Source organism: Thunnus thynnus, chromosome 5, assembly GCF_963924715.1.
Source record: "Thunnus thynnus chromosome 5, fThuThy2.1, whole genome shotgun sequence".
Taxonomy (NCBI): domain Eukaryota; kingdom Metazoa; phylum Chordata; class Actinopteri; order Scombriformes; family Scombridae; genus Thunnus; species Thunnus thynnus.
The window spans coordinates 35,002,367-35,017,424 of NC_089521.1; the positions used below are offsets into that span (position 1 = coordinate 35,002,367).

A 15,058-nucleotide genomic window follows, 5' to 3' on the forward strand; every position below is an offset into this window, starting at 1 on the left:
CCCGCCCCTCCTGTACCTCTGATTGGCTCTGACCTATTTGGATATTCTTACTCTAACCCAATCATATCACTCCTTAACGAGTAGTAGCCAATCAGAGGCAGAGAAGGGCGGGTCATTCCGTCGCGATCCAACGGAAACACATTTGCCAACAGCAAGTCGTGAATATGGAGTCATCCCGAAAAGTCCCGAAAAGTCTCCGTTTATATTTTAGTTTTATTTTTCATTTGAGAAAATTAGTGGAAGAAGCACTAAGATCCCCTACTGCAATAAAAGTACCAATACAACAATGTGAAAATACCCTCCTGCATGAAAAATTCTCCCACAGTAAAAGTACATAAGTATTATGAGCTTGATGTAGTCAAAGTATTGCAGTAAAAGTACATAAGTATTATGAGCTTGATGTAGTTAAAGTATTGCAGTAAAAGTACATAAGTATTATGAGCTTGATGTAGTTAAAGTATTGCAGTAAAAGTAGTGGTTTGGTCCCTCTGACTGATATATTATTATATATGACATCATTAGATTATTAATAGTGAAGCATCAGTGTTAGAGCAGCATGTTACTGTTGTAGCTGCTGGAGGTGGAGCTAGTTTACACTACTTTATATACAGTTAGCTAGTTTAGTCCAGTGGTTCCCAACCTAGGGGTCGGGCCCCTCCAAAGGGTCAGCAGATAAATCTGAGGGGTGGTGAGATGATTAATGGGAGAGGAAAGAAGAAAAAACAAAGTTCTGGTACACAAATCTGATCACAAATCTTTTGCTGAAATATTGGATCATTTGAACATTTATTGAAATGAAAGCATGTGAGAAGTTTCCAGCATTACAAATTAACTGTAAAATTAAAAAAATGAAATAAACATTTACCAAGGATGTGAACTAAATACGACAGACTCTGAAACATGTTTGGACTTTCATCAGTGTTGATTTTATTTTCTCTGTAATGTTTGTGGATCCTTCATGTCTCTGATGTTTTTTTTTTGCAGTTTTACGTGTTTGAATCTTCAGTGACATCATCATCCTGCTGCTAACATGGTTAAAATGATTATCAGCATGTCGGCCGGCGCTCTTTATAACATCACAACACAGTGACGAGCCATTAATAAACCCTCTGAACTGTCAAACTGAGACATTTTATACATCAACTGCAGCATTAATATCTATATATAACATATAATATGCTGTATCCTTTCATTCTTCAAACATTATCTATATATGTGTAAACCGCCTTTTGTGGTATTTTTCTTCTTCGTATTGATATTTCTTCTCATATTCTTTGATTGTTTTGAATATGAACAAAGTGTCTTCATGAAGCCCTGATGAGTTATAAATTAAAGATAATCAGCGTTAAATAAAAAGACTTTGAGCCAAACAGAAAAGTAGAAAAGTTTATTTATTTACTTTCTCACAGACGTCGACATTCTGACCATCAGCTCTTCTACAAATGAAATCACATTTCATATAAACACACGTTGAACAGACGTTCGAACTGTTTCTGACTGAAATAAAACAACTCAGAGCTTCAGCAACAAACAGAGAACCTCAGTGTAAACATGTAAACATGTAAACAAAGTCAACGGCAGCTATTTAACCACAATAACCGCAGTAACCACGGTAACACTAGCACCTAGCAGGAACAAAGCTCTGTCGCCGTGGCAACAGCAGCCTAGAACAGCATGGACTGCAGAGACTTGCGGACTGTGGCCATCTCCTGCTGTTGCTGTGGAAACGGACAAACAAGAGGAAGTGACATCACACACATCTGACATCATTTACCACGTTTGTCACTATGTATCGATAGTTTGTACATTACCGTATTTTCTCTAATAGCGGCCAATTAAAAGCCGGTTCTCCAATAATGGCGGGGGGGGGTCAACACGAACAAATACAGGCCGGGGAGGGAAAAACCAGGACGGATTCAGACCACATCAGGTGCTGCTGCGCGCCGCTGCAGGGTTGTACGGAGGTGTGCGGGTGTGTTTATTTGACCTCTTGACAGTTAGATACTGTTTTATTGATCTGGTTCACTGCTTTCTCTCTAGCCCCCCCTCTCCCTCTTTTTCTCTCGTCTTTTTTTAAAACGAGTTGGGAAACCGACAGCAAAGCCGCCCGGCTCCTCTCGGCGCCTTTTATAATGTGACTGTTGTTTGTAGTGATGTACAAGTGCCACAGGATGGCGGTAGCTATAATTAAAGTACCATATAGGACCTGTGCAAGTGTCAGTGACACTTAGATTTTCCATAACACCACTGACGCCACGACACTGTAGAGAGCGAACATGGCGCCCACCAGACGGAAGTTTGACGTCAAATTCAAAGAGAGTTTTGCAATTAAGGAGCGAAAGCTGCGAGACATTTTGACCCGAAAGGAATCAGATACTGGAAAAAACAAAACCGTGAGCTGCTGTTAGCTGACAAGAGGAGAGCACGGCTAGCTGGAGGTGGGAGGAAGAAAGTTAGCTTGAAGCTAACGTTAGAGTTAGCTTAGATAATGTTTATATCCAGCGTAACGTTACCTCAGATTAGTTTAGTTTTTAACTGACACCGGCCATATTTCCCCTCCCGTACTTGACCGGTCATACTTCACACAAAAAGTATTGAAATGTTTGTGTAATGTTTCACAATAAAAGTCGGGAAATGAAGGCTTTTAATTTTATTAATAGCATAACGCAGTAACAAAAACAAACTGAAGCAGATCAGAGAACAGGGAGGCTTCGTACTAAAATATTAAAGGCGTCTCTCTGATATAAGCCTGCCTGCTGCCCTCTGCAGGTGAGGTAAATAAAGGCCCCCGGTCACTATTAGAGGAAATACGGTAGTTCATTATTATTTTCACAGAGTAAGTGAACCGACCGTGTCCATGAGGATCTTCTTCTGCAGAGTGGCCATCTCCTTCCTCAGCTCCTGTTGCGCCCCCTGCAGGAAGGACTCGTGACTCTTCTCCATGTCCTCCATGTTCTGCAGGAGACACACACACAGACACCTCATTAAAAGTTTATTGTGTTTTCAGATTGTGGTTGTGTGAGTCTTGAGTTCATCGACAGGAAACGTTTCTTCAGTGCGACACCTGCCAACGACTTCCTGTCTGAGGACGCCGGCGACATGATGAACTGGTAACCAGTACGGAGACATTAGTGGGGAGTAAAATGATCTTTTCTCTGGGTTTTCGTGAGGAAATGAAGCAGCTGTGATGCTTTCTGTGTCTCTGACGCTCAGATGTCAACAGATCTAAAATGCGTTTCATATAAGACAGCGAGGTTTGTGACAGAAGACTCGGTGAGTTTGTCTCTGACGGAGGACGAGCTGTTTCTGATCCGTGGAGACCGACAGGAAGCTTTTTTTTTTTTTTTAAATCGGTCTCACCTTCACAAACTGCTCGTACAGATCTCTGACCGTCTTCAGCTTCTGGTTCTGGACGACTCGAGCCTGCTGCAGGATCTTCTGCTGCTGTCTGAACAGATTCTGCAGAGAAGAAGAAGAAGAACTCAGCTCAGCCAAAAATGGTTTGTTGAATCTGACACGGAGTGAAAAAGGTCAATAATCCCCATCATAGTTTAGTTTAGGAGACTATAAATATGCTGATATTTAGCTTCAATGATGAGGATCAACTGAACTTTATTTTGAAGGATAAAACCGTGTTGTTTGATGTTTAAATATAATGCGAGAGGATAAACAGGAAGTTTCCCGTCTGACAGTAAACGAGTCGACAGACGTTGAGTTTCTCCTCCTGCTCCTCGGCTCGCTGCGCTTCAGTCTCCCACTGCTGCAACGCCGACGACACCTGCTGAGAATACTGCTGAGTCATCTTCTGCCTGCACGCACACACACACACACGCACACACACACACACACACGTTATTATTATTATTATTATTATTATTATCATTATTATTATGAAAAAGCTTTTAAACACACTGATGGACCAGCAGACAGCAGAGCTCCAGTCAGAATGTAACTCAATCTAAAGGATCAATAAGTTAGTGGTACTGGTCAGTCTTACTGGTTTGTGTTTACTGGTCTGTAGTGTGTGACACTGGTATGATTGTTTGTATTTATTGTTGTAACAGTATTTATGCTGCTGGTCTCTTAAAATAAACACTTTTAAATTGATTTCTTAACAACAGTTTGTCTTCATTTTGGAGATTTTTTTGGACTAAATTGAATAAAAGTCGCTTTTAATGCTGTAAATGTTCTTATTTGTCTTTCCTGCAGCTGTTAGTCTCTTTATGTTCAGCTCCTTTTCTATTGATTATTGATTGACGGTATAGACAGCGCGTCCGTCGCTGCTGATCACCGATCGATAGTCGGGTGCAGGTGACAGACTGACCTCTGACCGTGGTAGTTGTTCCACAGCTCCTCCAGCTTGTGTTGACTTCCCTTCATGTAGTTCTTCGTCAGACACTCCAGACGTTTCTTCTTGGCCTGCATCACCTTGCTGATATCAGCTGATAATATAATAATAATATAATATAAATATAATAATATAATATAATATAATATAATAATAATATAATAATAATATAATATAATATAATATAATATAAATATATTCACTTTACTGTCAGAGAGACTGAAGAAACCAGGAAATATTCACATAAAAATGACTCAAAACTATGAATCAATGATCAAAATAGTTGCCACTGATTTAATCTGATTGTTGATGATTCATTTAATAGATTAATAGATTAATAATGCTGCATTACTTTAAGGTGACTGGATGTATTTACAGTTTTTCAATGTGAGTTTCAAATTATTATCAAATTCTATCAAAATGATTTTTGCTTTTCTGCGTATAAAAACATTTTCTACACATTTATTCCTCATTTAACAACACGTGACAGCAAACCTGCTCAGATAATCTGGTGTTAAATGTTTGAACAATAACTAAACATGTTAAAGAATCATCACTGCTGTGCTTCAAATTAGAGACTAGAGATCTGATCAAACCCTCACTGCCACAGTTTACAACCCTTTAAACATTAAAATCTACAGACAGTGTTTAATCAGTAGAGAAACAAACACAAAGCTGTTTACCCCCAAACTTCTCCAACATGGACTGAACCTCATTTCTGAAGAAGTGACAAGAAACAAAAGTCATATTTAGATCATTTATCCTGCACTGATGTCAGATATTGTTCACTATTAGTTCCCATAATATATAAATAATACTGTGATACCCAACAGCACAGGTCACTCCCTCCTCTTCAAAGTCAGCAGCTGGTCTTTTCTTTGCCAGTTTGTCCACAACCAGAGTTTCATCTAGAAAAACATCATCAAACAAGTTCATAATAATTACTGAACAGCTGCCAGCGGAGGAGGAATTACTCACATCTTTTATTGAAATGAAAGCATGTGAGAAGTTTAGAGGGAAAAATCACTTATTTGGTGGAGCTGTTAACAACTCATAGACATGTGAAATGTGACCCCGACTACACACTGCTTTTTGTAAGACGTCAAAAGCCAAAAAGGTTGGAAACCACTGGTTTCATCTTTAACAATGTGTTGTATTTTAAAAGCTTGTTATATTATCCATTGTGTCAAATCTTCATCTGAAAAGTAACTAAAGCTGTCAAATAAATGTAGTGGAGTAGAAAGTACAATATTTCCCTCTGAAATGTAGAAAGTAGCATCACATGGAAATACTCAAGTAAAGTACAAATACCTCTGAATTGTACTACAGTACTTGAGTAAAAGCACTCGGTTACTTTGCACCGCTGCTAGCTGTAATAAGCTAATAGCAGCTAACGTAAAGCTAAAGGTAAACTCACCTCTCACATCGTCCTCTGAACCGCTCAGCTCTTTCTTTTCGTCTCCAGTAAAATCAAAAACTTTATCATTTTTTCCCTCTGGGTGTTTTTTCTTCATCTGTCTTCTTCCTGTCGCCATTCCTCCAGTCTGTTCCGTCGGCATAGACCCAGTTAGATAATCTGAAACTTTAAACTGAAGTCCGCTAATGGCGGCTAACGTTAGCTTAGCTTAGCTTTAGCTGCTAATCGACCTGGCCACTGTTAATTACAGCAGTTTAAGTAACTGACTGACTCAACTCGCTTTAAGTGAACTCTTTAAATCCAGCGCATCTCTCTCCTGGCTCCTGGTTTTACTCAGAGTGAGTTTAGACCACAATAAGTACCACACTAACTACACCGGGTAAAGCTAACCTAGCTAGCGCCTCAAATCAGGCTGGATTCCCGCCATAAGTCCCGGACAGTCTAAAGGACAATAACCTGTATGTGGGCCTTCTGTAGTCAGGATTTTAAAAAATATGGGTCATGAGTCCAAAATCAAAGTGTAAAATGCTTGAATTGCTTGGATTTATCATATTTATTTGTTCAACTGTCGAATTATATTGTTTTATAAAAGTTATTTCCATTAAGCCTAAATTTGCATAAAAGTTTCGTCACTGCTAGATTTCCTTTGTATGGAAGACCAATGGTGCCAATAAAAGAAAAACAAGAGGAAAAGTTGGTTGTGAATTTATAAATTGCTCATGTTTAGTCAAAATTACTGGGTAAAAAGTGAAAATTATGGCATCTCATAATTTTGACTTTGTATCTCATAAATTTGTTGTGAGATAAGACGTTGAAATGATGACGTCTCATAATCAATTATGATTGATTTTTACTTTTAAGCCGATAAGTTTGACTAAGTAAAATTTTAATTTACCATGTGTATTTAAAAAAAAAGCTCATTTTATCACTTTATCACAGTGGGCCACGGGACTAATATAATACTGTGATCTCCTGTCTTTACAAAAAACCTCTATTATCTCTATTATATAAACAGGATTTGGTCTCTTTCTGCTCGTCTCCTGTCACCTCTCTGCTCTCTAATAAATGCATTAAATGACCCCAAAAAAATACTAAAAAAAAATATTTTCTTGATTTAGACAAAATTACTTAAAGTCTCTTCAAGATTTCTGTAAATTAAATTAAAATACATTCAACACTGTTTCAAAAATGAAATACAAGTAAAAAGTGAAAACAAGGATTGTGTGGTGTTGGTTGAAATATTTTAACACTTCTTACATCATACTCATGTTCAGAGTTTACTAACAAAAATAAAGAAAGTGCATATTTACACATGTATAAAACATCTGACAGTCCTTGTTCCAGACAAACTCAAATATAAAACAATGAAAAAAACATTTCATTTTACTTGTTTGAATCCATTTTGATCCTGTAAGTATATCAGATATAAAACAGTTTTTGTCTGACAGTCAAATATCAAACTTTTCTTCACAGATAAAATGTCCGTTCTCTTCGTAATCCTCCCGCGTCACCACCATCTCATCGTAGTCCGGATTGTGGGACAGCAGCTTCCCTCCTTCCCACGAGAAACTGATCGGGCTGCCGGACAAAACAATAAAACACCAGAACATGTTACATATGGCTCTGATATGAATCAGTAGGAAGCTGTAAAAGAAAACTGAATAACAGGTTATCATTTGATGTATTTCTTCAATATATCATACATGTTTCAGACAGTGTTTAAGTTCAGTTTAGTGTTAGTTTGTGTGCTGTGTCTATTCTAAACTTAGTTCTTTGCTGTGTAAGATGAGGCAGTTTATTCTGTTATACCTTTACCTGAGCCAGTGATAAGATAAACTGTAGTTATGTAGATGTTTATGTGTAAAACTGATCAGCTTTAGAGGATAGTGTGGTTTGTCCTTAATTTAATATAGTAGTGATGTTATTTTGTGATGCTACTTGGTGCTTATGTACTGTCATATATGGTGGTGAAGAAAGTCTGTTCCTAGGTTAGCTGAACTTTTGACTTATGTTTCTATCTGAGGGTTGCTGACCTGTAAGGTTAGTAAACAGATGTCTTAAATTCTGTACGAGCAGTATTTAAGGGACTGGTTAACCTTTCAGACAAAGAAAAGATAGCTAGGTGGTATCTTTGTCTCCAGAACTATGATGCTTTATACTTCTGATTGTATTATTTCATAACCTGACAATGCTCTCTTTGTGTGTTTATTGAGTCATCAGCAATTTCCCCATTACAAGGCTGATACGTTATGTCTTAAATACAGCAACATTTTAATCACTACGACGATGAAACATGCTAACAGGTTCAGTATCGGGCAGCAAGTCTCCTTTAAATGCTTAAATGGTATCAGACTGTTTACACGTGTTTGAACGGACTGGAGATAAAAACAATAGTCAAAAGTTCAAAGATTTGGGACTTTTGGATCTTGTGTTTGTGCTGAACAGATGATTAAAAACTTTTTATTTGATCAAATGGAAAGCAGAGAGACGACTGAATGTTTAATATTTCTGTAAAGAGTTTCTACTTCTCAAAAATAGAAATGAGAGTATTTTCATTATTTATTAATCTGTTATTTATTATTTTCTATATTAATTGATTAGTTGTTTATTCAGTTTACTGTCACTGAGACTAAAGAAATCAGAAAATATTCACATTTAACAAGCTGCAATTTTTTCCTTAAAAAAAATGACTCAAAACGATGAATCAATGATCAAAATAGTTGCTGATTAATTTAATAACTTATTGATTAATCTTTTTAAAGCGTGTCAGAGGTTTACAGTCGAGGCTCGTTTTATTAGACAATGATGATAAACTGGTTTTGGTGAATTGTGGTTTAATTATATTATATTTACACATTTTATTTATTTACACTCTGATACACAAAGATCAGCTTTTAAATGACATTTTAAAGTAGTTAGTAAAGATATTAAAGATTGTCTGTGTGTTTATAATTTAGATTGAAGCTGCTGAAGCTCAGAAAACAACATCAACTAGTTAGATAATGCTGCTAAATGTGAGACTCTGAGACTCTTCTGGTAAACGTCCTCATAAATATAATTTCAAATCTTAGAAAGAACATAAGAGAAGGATGTTATTTATTTATTTATTTAAGATTCTATTCCAGTAAATGAAGAAGATGATGATGATGATGCTCCTTTAAGAGCTTTCCTCTAAATGAGACACATCAACTTTGTCTTCTACGTGATAAAACTGGATTTAGAAGAAGATTAATAAGAGACAGTCTGATATAATCACAACACTGACACTTGTTTCATATGTTTATAAAGAGTTTCTACTGTCATCAGAGGATCAGCAGTCTGCTGTCGGGACCTGGATCACTGGATCACCTTTAACCTTCATGTTGGACTGAATCTGTGTATTTGTGTGTTGTTGTTTTTAGGTGTATATGATGTGTGTTACATGACAAAATAAAAGCAGTGATGATATAATAATAATATATATATTTCTTCCTCTGCTGTTAAAACAGAACCAGTTAGTTTGAGGTTTCTTACTTGGCGGGTAGAAGGACGGAGACGGGAAGGTGAGCGGGGACGAGCGAGCGTAGTTCTGCCTCCAGTCGCTCTCTGAAGCCTGGAAACAAAGTGTTTCCTCCAGTCAGGACGATGTTCTGGTAGAAATGAGGCTGCATCTCTGAACACGACATAAAACACATCAATCAATAAACAGAAACTGATTGTTATGTTTATTAAATCGATTAGTTGATCTACAGTTCAAGTTCCAGCTTCTTATGTGATGATGAAGAGATATTAATGTTCTTTACTTGAAAACATCAACTTTCTCTTTATTTTATGATATTTTATGGTTCAAACCATCAATAAAGAAAATAATTGTTAGTTGCAAACATGCAACATTCAGTTTATGACACATAAACCAAAACACTGTTGGAAGTTATAAAGAGTGAAATAAAATTGGTGAAACAGGTTCAGAGTCCAGAAACCCAAACGACAGAACCTGGTTCCCTTCAGTCTCAGACTTTCAGAGTAAAAGTCCAAACGTTGGAAATTCAGTTGATTTTTGTTATTAAAATATATTTTATATATGTGTTAATGTGTGAAAAGACTCGATGTTTAGACGGATTTATCAATCAATCAATCAATTTTTATTTATACAGCACCACATCACATGACCAAAACCATGACAACCCAGAGCTGAGACCAGGAAGCAGAGCTGCAGTCCTTCACGCTTCCATTAGAGCAGTTACCCACCCAAAACCACATAGAGACCACATCTGTCCCCAAAACCACATAGAGACTGTGTCTGTCCCCAAAACCACATAGAGACTGTGTCTGTCCCCAAAACCACATAGAGACCACGTCTGTCCCCAAAACCACATAGAGACCACGTCTGTCCCCAAAACCACATAGAGACTGTGTCTGTCCCCAAAACCACATAGAGACCACGTCTGTCCCCCGACCACTTAAATTAATTAAATCCAAAGTAAACAAAATAAGAGAATTAAATGTGGACTCTTGAACATTAGATCTCTGTCATCTGAAGCCGTATTAATAAACGATTTAATCTCAGATCATCATATTGATTGATTGTCTTACTGAAACCTGGCTGTGTCATGAAGAACATGTCAGTCTAAATGAATCCAGTCCTCCCAGTCATATTAATACTCACATTCCTCCAGACACTGGCCGAGGAGGAGGAGTCGCAGCCTCGTTATCAACTCTAGACCTGAACTTCATTATAACTCATTAGAAAGTCTTTACAGCCAGTTCTATGTGTTATAGTGAACCGTCCTCCTGGTCCGTGAACTCTGAACTCTCAGAGTTTTTGTCGTATTTAGTCTTTAGTACAGATAAATATATAATATAGATATATATAATTATGTGTGTAATTAATCAGAAATCTGTAATTTAACTCATTAGTTCAGAATCATTTCATGCACTTCCTGTCAGAGAGACGGCTGCAGGTCATTTCTGTGAGTTAGAGTTAACTGTGTGTATCGTTTCATCGTACACAGAGACTCAGTCTGAGGTCATGACGTAGCTTTAAGAATCACATCTGACCTTCCGGCAGGGACTGGATGGAGTGGACGATGGCCTCTGGGACGCCCATCTCCTGGATGCCGATGTCTGACGGGTGGAAGAGCATCTCGGGGACGGCGAAGCGCTCGTTGACCAACCTCAGGATCTGCTCTCCGGTCTTATACTTCCCGTTGTAGATCATCTCCTCTCGCGGCTGTCAGAGAGACCGAAGAACATTCAGAAAAGACAGAAAATGGCGTCGGGATGATACGACAGACCCGCTCAAGCCGTCTCACCTTGCAGAAACCTTTTTTGATGGAGCTGAAATCTGGAAGAACGTAGTCCCTCATCACCGTGTTCTCCTCCCCCTTCAGCCTGAAACACAAGAGAGAACCATCACTCAACCGACCAACGACCACAAACCATCATCAGATCCGTGACGTTTGTTCTACAAGCCGCAGACACCGCAGATCACGGCGCCGACTCTCAGCAAACACGCCGCTCTGCTGAGAGGCTTCAACCGAAGTGTTTCTGGACTCACTGTGCCGTCTCCATGTCTTTGTAAAACTGCTGCGACACGTAGCAGACGTCCTCCTTCACCTGGTTGATCACATGGGTTTCATCCATCACATGTAACTGTCTGGAGGAGAAGACAAGAGATTATTTATTTATTTAGATGATTCGACTGAAACAAAACAAACTGCAGGTGGATTTACCGATATGAAATGATCTCCTTCAGGTGATTGGTCAGAAGTTTCCCTCCTACATTGATCCTAAAAGGTAAAATAAAGCAGCAGACATCAGATTACTGTTGTGGTTATTATTGTTGTTGTTGTTGTTGTTGTTGTTAGAGGTGTTGTCGCTACGGTCACCTGCGGATGCCGTCCTTCATGGCGCGGCTGCGGCAGTAGGGGGCGATGTGTGTGAAGGAGAATCCCGTATCGACCACCAGACAGCAGAGCTCCGACGGTTTAGTGTGGAAGTAGTGATGAGCGCTGAGAGAGCCGGCTGCAGAGAGAAGAAACAACACAGATTAAAAACAGATTAAAACAGATTAAAACAGATTAAACTGATATCTGATAACCAGCAGAATCCAGGAGAACGTGACTGTGAAGGACCGACATCAAACCCAGAAGAAGTTCATGAGGACGTTTCAGGAGATTCAAAAATAGAGAAATTAGATTATTTTCATTATTCATCAATCTGTTACTTATTTATTATTATTTTCTATATTAATTGATTAGTTGTTTATTCAGTTTACTGTCACAGAGACTAAAGAAACCAGAAAATATTCACATTTAACAAGCTGCAATCAGAGAAATTGGACTTTTTTTTCTTTAAAAAAACGACTCAAAACGATGAATCGATGATCAAAATAGTTGCTGACTAATTTAATAACTTATTGATGAATCTTTTTAAAGCGTGTCAGAGGTTTACAGTCGAGGCTCGTTTTATTAGACAATGATGATAAACTGGTTTTGATGAATTGTGGTTTAATTATAAGAGATATTTACACATTTTATTTATTTACACTCTGATACACAAAGATCAGCTTTTAAATTAGAGGAATAAAGTGAAATAAAGTGAAATAAAGTGGGATAAAGTGAAATAAAGTGAAATAAAGTGAAATAAAGTGGGATAAAGTGAAATAAAGTGAGATAAAGTGGGATAAAGTGTCGTATCGGATCAATCTGACAACAACATGGACGTTAGTTCAGTAGACGACGTGTTTACAACAAATTATTATAAATGAAGTGACATGAAGTCATTCATTGTCTTTGTGTTTTATTTTGTATTTGATGTTCTGATGAAGAACCTGGTCTGTATTTTATTCTGCTTCGTGTTTCTGAGGACGTGAGGATGATGACGGAGGATCTGATGAAGCAGCAGCTTCCTGCCGGCCTCACCGTTGGTCCTGAGAGCCGACTGGAACTGGTACTCCTCGAACAGGATCTCGTTCATGGACTCCTGGATGGAGGTGAAGTTGAAGTACGGCTCGGTGATGATGACGCTGGTGTCTGCGAACTCCACCTGCACACCAACGGACAACGTGATCAGAAACGTTTCAAACTAAACAACAAGACGTTGCTGAAGGAAGGAAACTAAACACCTTGAACATCTCCTTCCCAAACAGATGATCCCACACTTTCCTCTGCACGTCCCAGTTGACCAGATAACCCTGAAGAGAGACGGCAGGAGACAGAAAAACACATCAAAAAAGCAGCCCAGATGTTTCCCTGATGCTTCATGCGGGTTCACTGGCGTCACCTTCTGGAAGGGCAGGATGTAGAAGAGTCCGGAGGGATCTTTGATCTCATCCAGCTGGTTGGCAGTGAAGGTCTTTAATCTGGACGTCTTGGAGCGAAACTGACAGTTCGGGATGACGCTGCAGGAGAAAGACAGGAGGTCACTCTGCTGACGGGACGCACTAGTGAACGACGACTATAATCACCAAACCTTCCTGGAACGTTACTAGATACTAAAACTACTGCACACAACCATCGAAGCAAACAGAAACACATCAAACACCACAAACAACAGCAGGTTGTTTAAAGGTGTTCTGGTGAGAATCACGATGGTGATGATGATGGTGGAAATGGTTGGCTGTTGTGCTTTCATATTTATTAAACATTTGAAGCTTCATGATGTTTTAATTCAGTTTAAATGCAGCTGATCTAAACTAATACATTGATTGATTGATTTATGAGTATAAATCAGGTCTTCTGTCGCGGGTGCTGGTGTATAAATGGGAGTAGATTAAAGAGTTCAACAACGAACAAGCTCGCCAGGAGGCAGGGATCATTTCATTGGTCAACAGTAAACCTGGCCTCCTATTGGTTGGATTGTGACAACGTTGTTGCACAAAAAAAGTTTCACGAGCAGCCTGAGTGTGAGAGGAAGAGTTCTGAGGGACAAATTACAAGATTCGAACCTGAAATCAATAAATCCTGCTCTCTAATCGATATACTACGCTGTTGAATAAAGACGGGGAGATATCTCCACATCTGTTTGTTCTCTACTGTCTGAATCTGCTCAACATGTTCCTGAAAAACCTCCTTCAATAATCTCATCGTCAGCTGACGCAGAGTTTCCATCACGTAAAAAGCACAAAACAACAGAACCGAACGATTAGTCGATTAATCAGCAGCTATTCTAATAACTGATCCATCGTTAGTAAACTAACAATCAACAGATTGATCGATAGTGAAAAGAATCCTCAGTTGCAGTCAGATGCAGGTTAAAGACGTGATGATAAATGTTCATTTGTTCTTATTTACAGATAAACTTTAAGAAGAATTAATGTCTATATGTGTTGTTTATTTGTTTATTGCTTTAGATACGTCCAGATTATCTCCAGATATATTTGACATTATGATCCACAGCTGCAGCTAATGATTATTTTCATTATTGATTAATCTGTTGATTATTTTCTTGATTAACTGATTAGTTGTTTGATCTTCAGTTTACTGTCAAAGAAAATATTCACATTTAACAAAATGACTTTTCTTAAAAAAAATGACTCAAAACGATGAATCGATTATCAAAATAGTTCTCAATTAATTAAATAGTTGGCAACTAACCAATAAATCGACTAATTGTTGCAGCTCTATTAGGATCAATACAAATAGATTGATTAATATCAGCTGAACATCTGCTGACTGAATCCTGTTATTTCATATTTGGACTGATTCTGTCAGTTTGTTTATTAAAAAAAAACATTGAAAACCTAAAATCATCATTTTCTAAAAGAAGTTTGGCGACAGTTTAGAGAAAAAACCTTCAGTTTATGACAGAGATGGACGAGTTTAATACGTTATTACTGTTAAATACGTTCATATCGATAAATGCTGCACGTTATCATCATCATTATTATTATTATTATTATTATTATTATTATTATTATCAGACACGGAACTAACTGACCTGACCTTCTCCTGACTGTATCCGATCTTCGCCGTGTAGGCTCCGTTATCCAGAACTAAAGTCGCCATTTAAGAGTCTGAAAACAGTTTATTTAGTCCATAAACACTGAAACTGAACTCATCACACCGCTCCGCCATTAACAATTCACTGCAGCCAATCAGGTTCGTATCTACAGTCAGGTGGTTCCTACAGCCAATCAGGTTCGTATCCACAGTCAGGTGGTTCCTACAGCCAATCAGGTTCGTATCCACAGTCAGGTGGTTCCTACAGCCAATCAGAGACGAGACTTTAGGTGCCCGTAGAAACATGTTCGGGTGGGTACAACATGAAATGAAGTTCCGCCTTCTGTGTTCATAATGTTCCGTTTTCAGACG

General features: G+C 38.2%; 2 protein-coding genes across 2 annotated transcripts; both read right to left on the reverse strand.

Moving 5' to 3' along the window:
• Nucleotides 1-1,372: 1,372 nt before the first annotated feature.
• sycp3 (synaptonemal complex protein 3) lies at nucleotides 1,373-6,203 on the reverse strand. The gene is made up of 8 exons (XM_067590977.1): nucleotides 5,766-6,203; nucleotides 5,175-5,256; nucleotides 5,032-5,066; nucleotides 4,325-4,442; nucleotides 3,710-3,809; nucleotides 3,361-3,459; nucleotides 2,851-2,955; nucleotides 1,373-1,718 (listed from the first exon to the last, which is right to left on the reverse strand). Exons 1-8 carry the CDS (start codon nucleotides 5,905-5,907, stop codon nucleotides 1,665-1,667), a joined length of 735 nt encoding a protein of 244 aa, XP_067447078.1. The 5' UTR covers nucleotides 5,908-6,203; the 3' UTR covers nucleotides 1,373-1,664.
• Nucleotides 6,204-6,992: 789 nt separating this feature from the next.
• actr6 (actin related protein 6) lies at nucleotides 6,993-14,854 on the reverse strand. The gene is made up of 11 exons (XM_067590976.1): nucleotides 14,685-14,854; nucleotides 13,029-13,146; nucleotides 12,871-12,939; nucleotides 12,668-12,791; nucleotides 11,633-11,768; nucleotides 11,477-11,533; nucleotides 11,302-11,400; nucleotides 11,057-11,135; nucleotides 10,803-10,974; nucleotides 9,279-9,417; nucleotides 6,993-7,343 (listed from the first exon to the last, which is right to left on the reverse strand). The coding sequence occupies exons 1-11, from the start codon at nucleotides 14,750-14,752 to the stop codon at nucleotides 7,214-7,216; spliced, it is 1,191 nt and encodes a 396-aa protein (XP_067447077.1). The 5' UTR covers nucleotides 14,753-14,854; the 3' UTR covers nucleotides 6,993-7,213.
• Nucleotides 14,855-15,058: the final 204 nt, after the last annotated feature.

Excerpts from the sequence above, each read along its gene's own strand:
- sycp3 (XM_067590977.1), bottom strand. The coding sequence starts at position 5,907 with ATGCCGACGGAACAGACTGGAGGAATGGCGACAGGAAGAAGACAGATG. Across the intron at positions 5,067-5,174 it reads GGAGTGACCTGTGCTGTTGG|AAATGAGGTTCAGTCCATGT; the intron begins GTATCACAGTAT and ends TCACTTCTTCAG. Across the intron at positions 3,460-3,709 it reads AGCAGGAGGAGAAACTCAAC|AATCTGTTCAGACAGCAGCA; the intron begins GTCTGTCGACTC and ends TCTTCTCTGCAG.
- actr6 (XM_067590976.1), bottom strand. The coding sequence starts at position 14,752 with ATGGCGACTTTAGTTCTGGATAACGGAGCCTACACGGCGAAGATCGGA. Across the intron at positions 11,136-11,301 it reads AAAGACATGGAGACGGCACA|GCTGAAGGGGGAGGAGAACA; the intron begins GTGAGTCCAGAA and ends CTTGTGTTTCAG. Across the intron at positions 7,344-9,278 it reads TCCGTCCTTCTACCCGCCAA|CCCGATCAGTTTCTCGTGGG; the intron begins GTAAGAAACCTC and ends TTTGTCCGGCAG.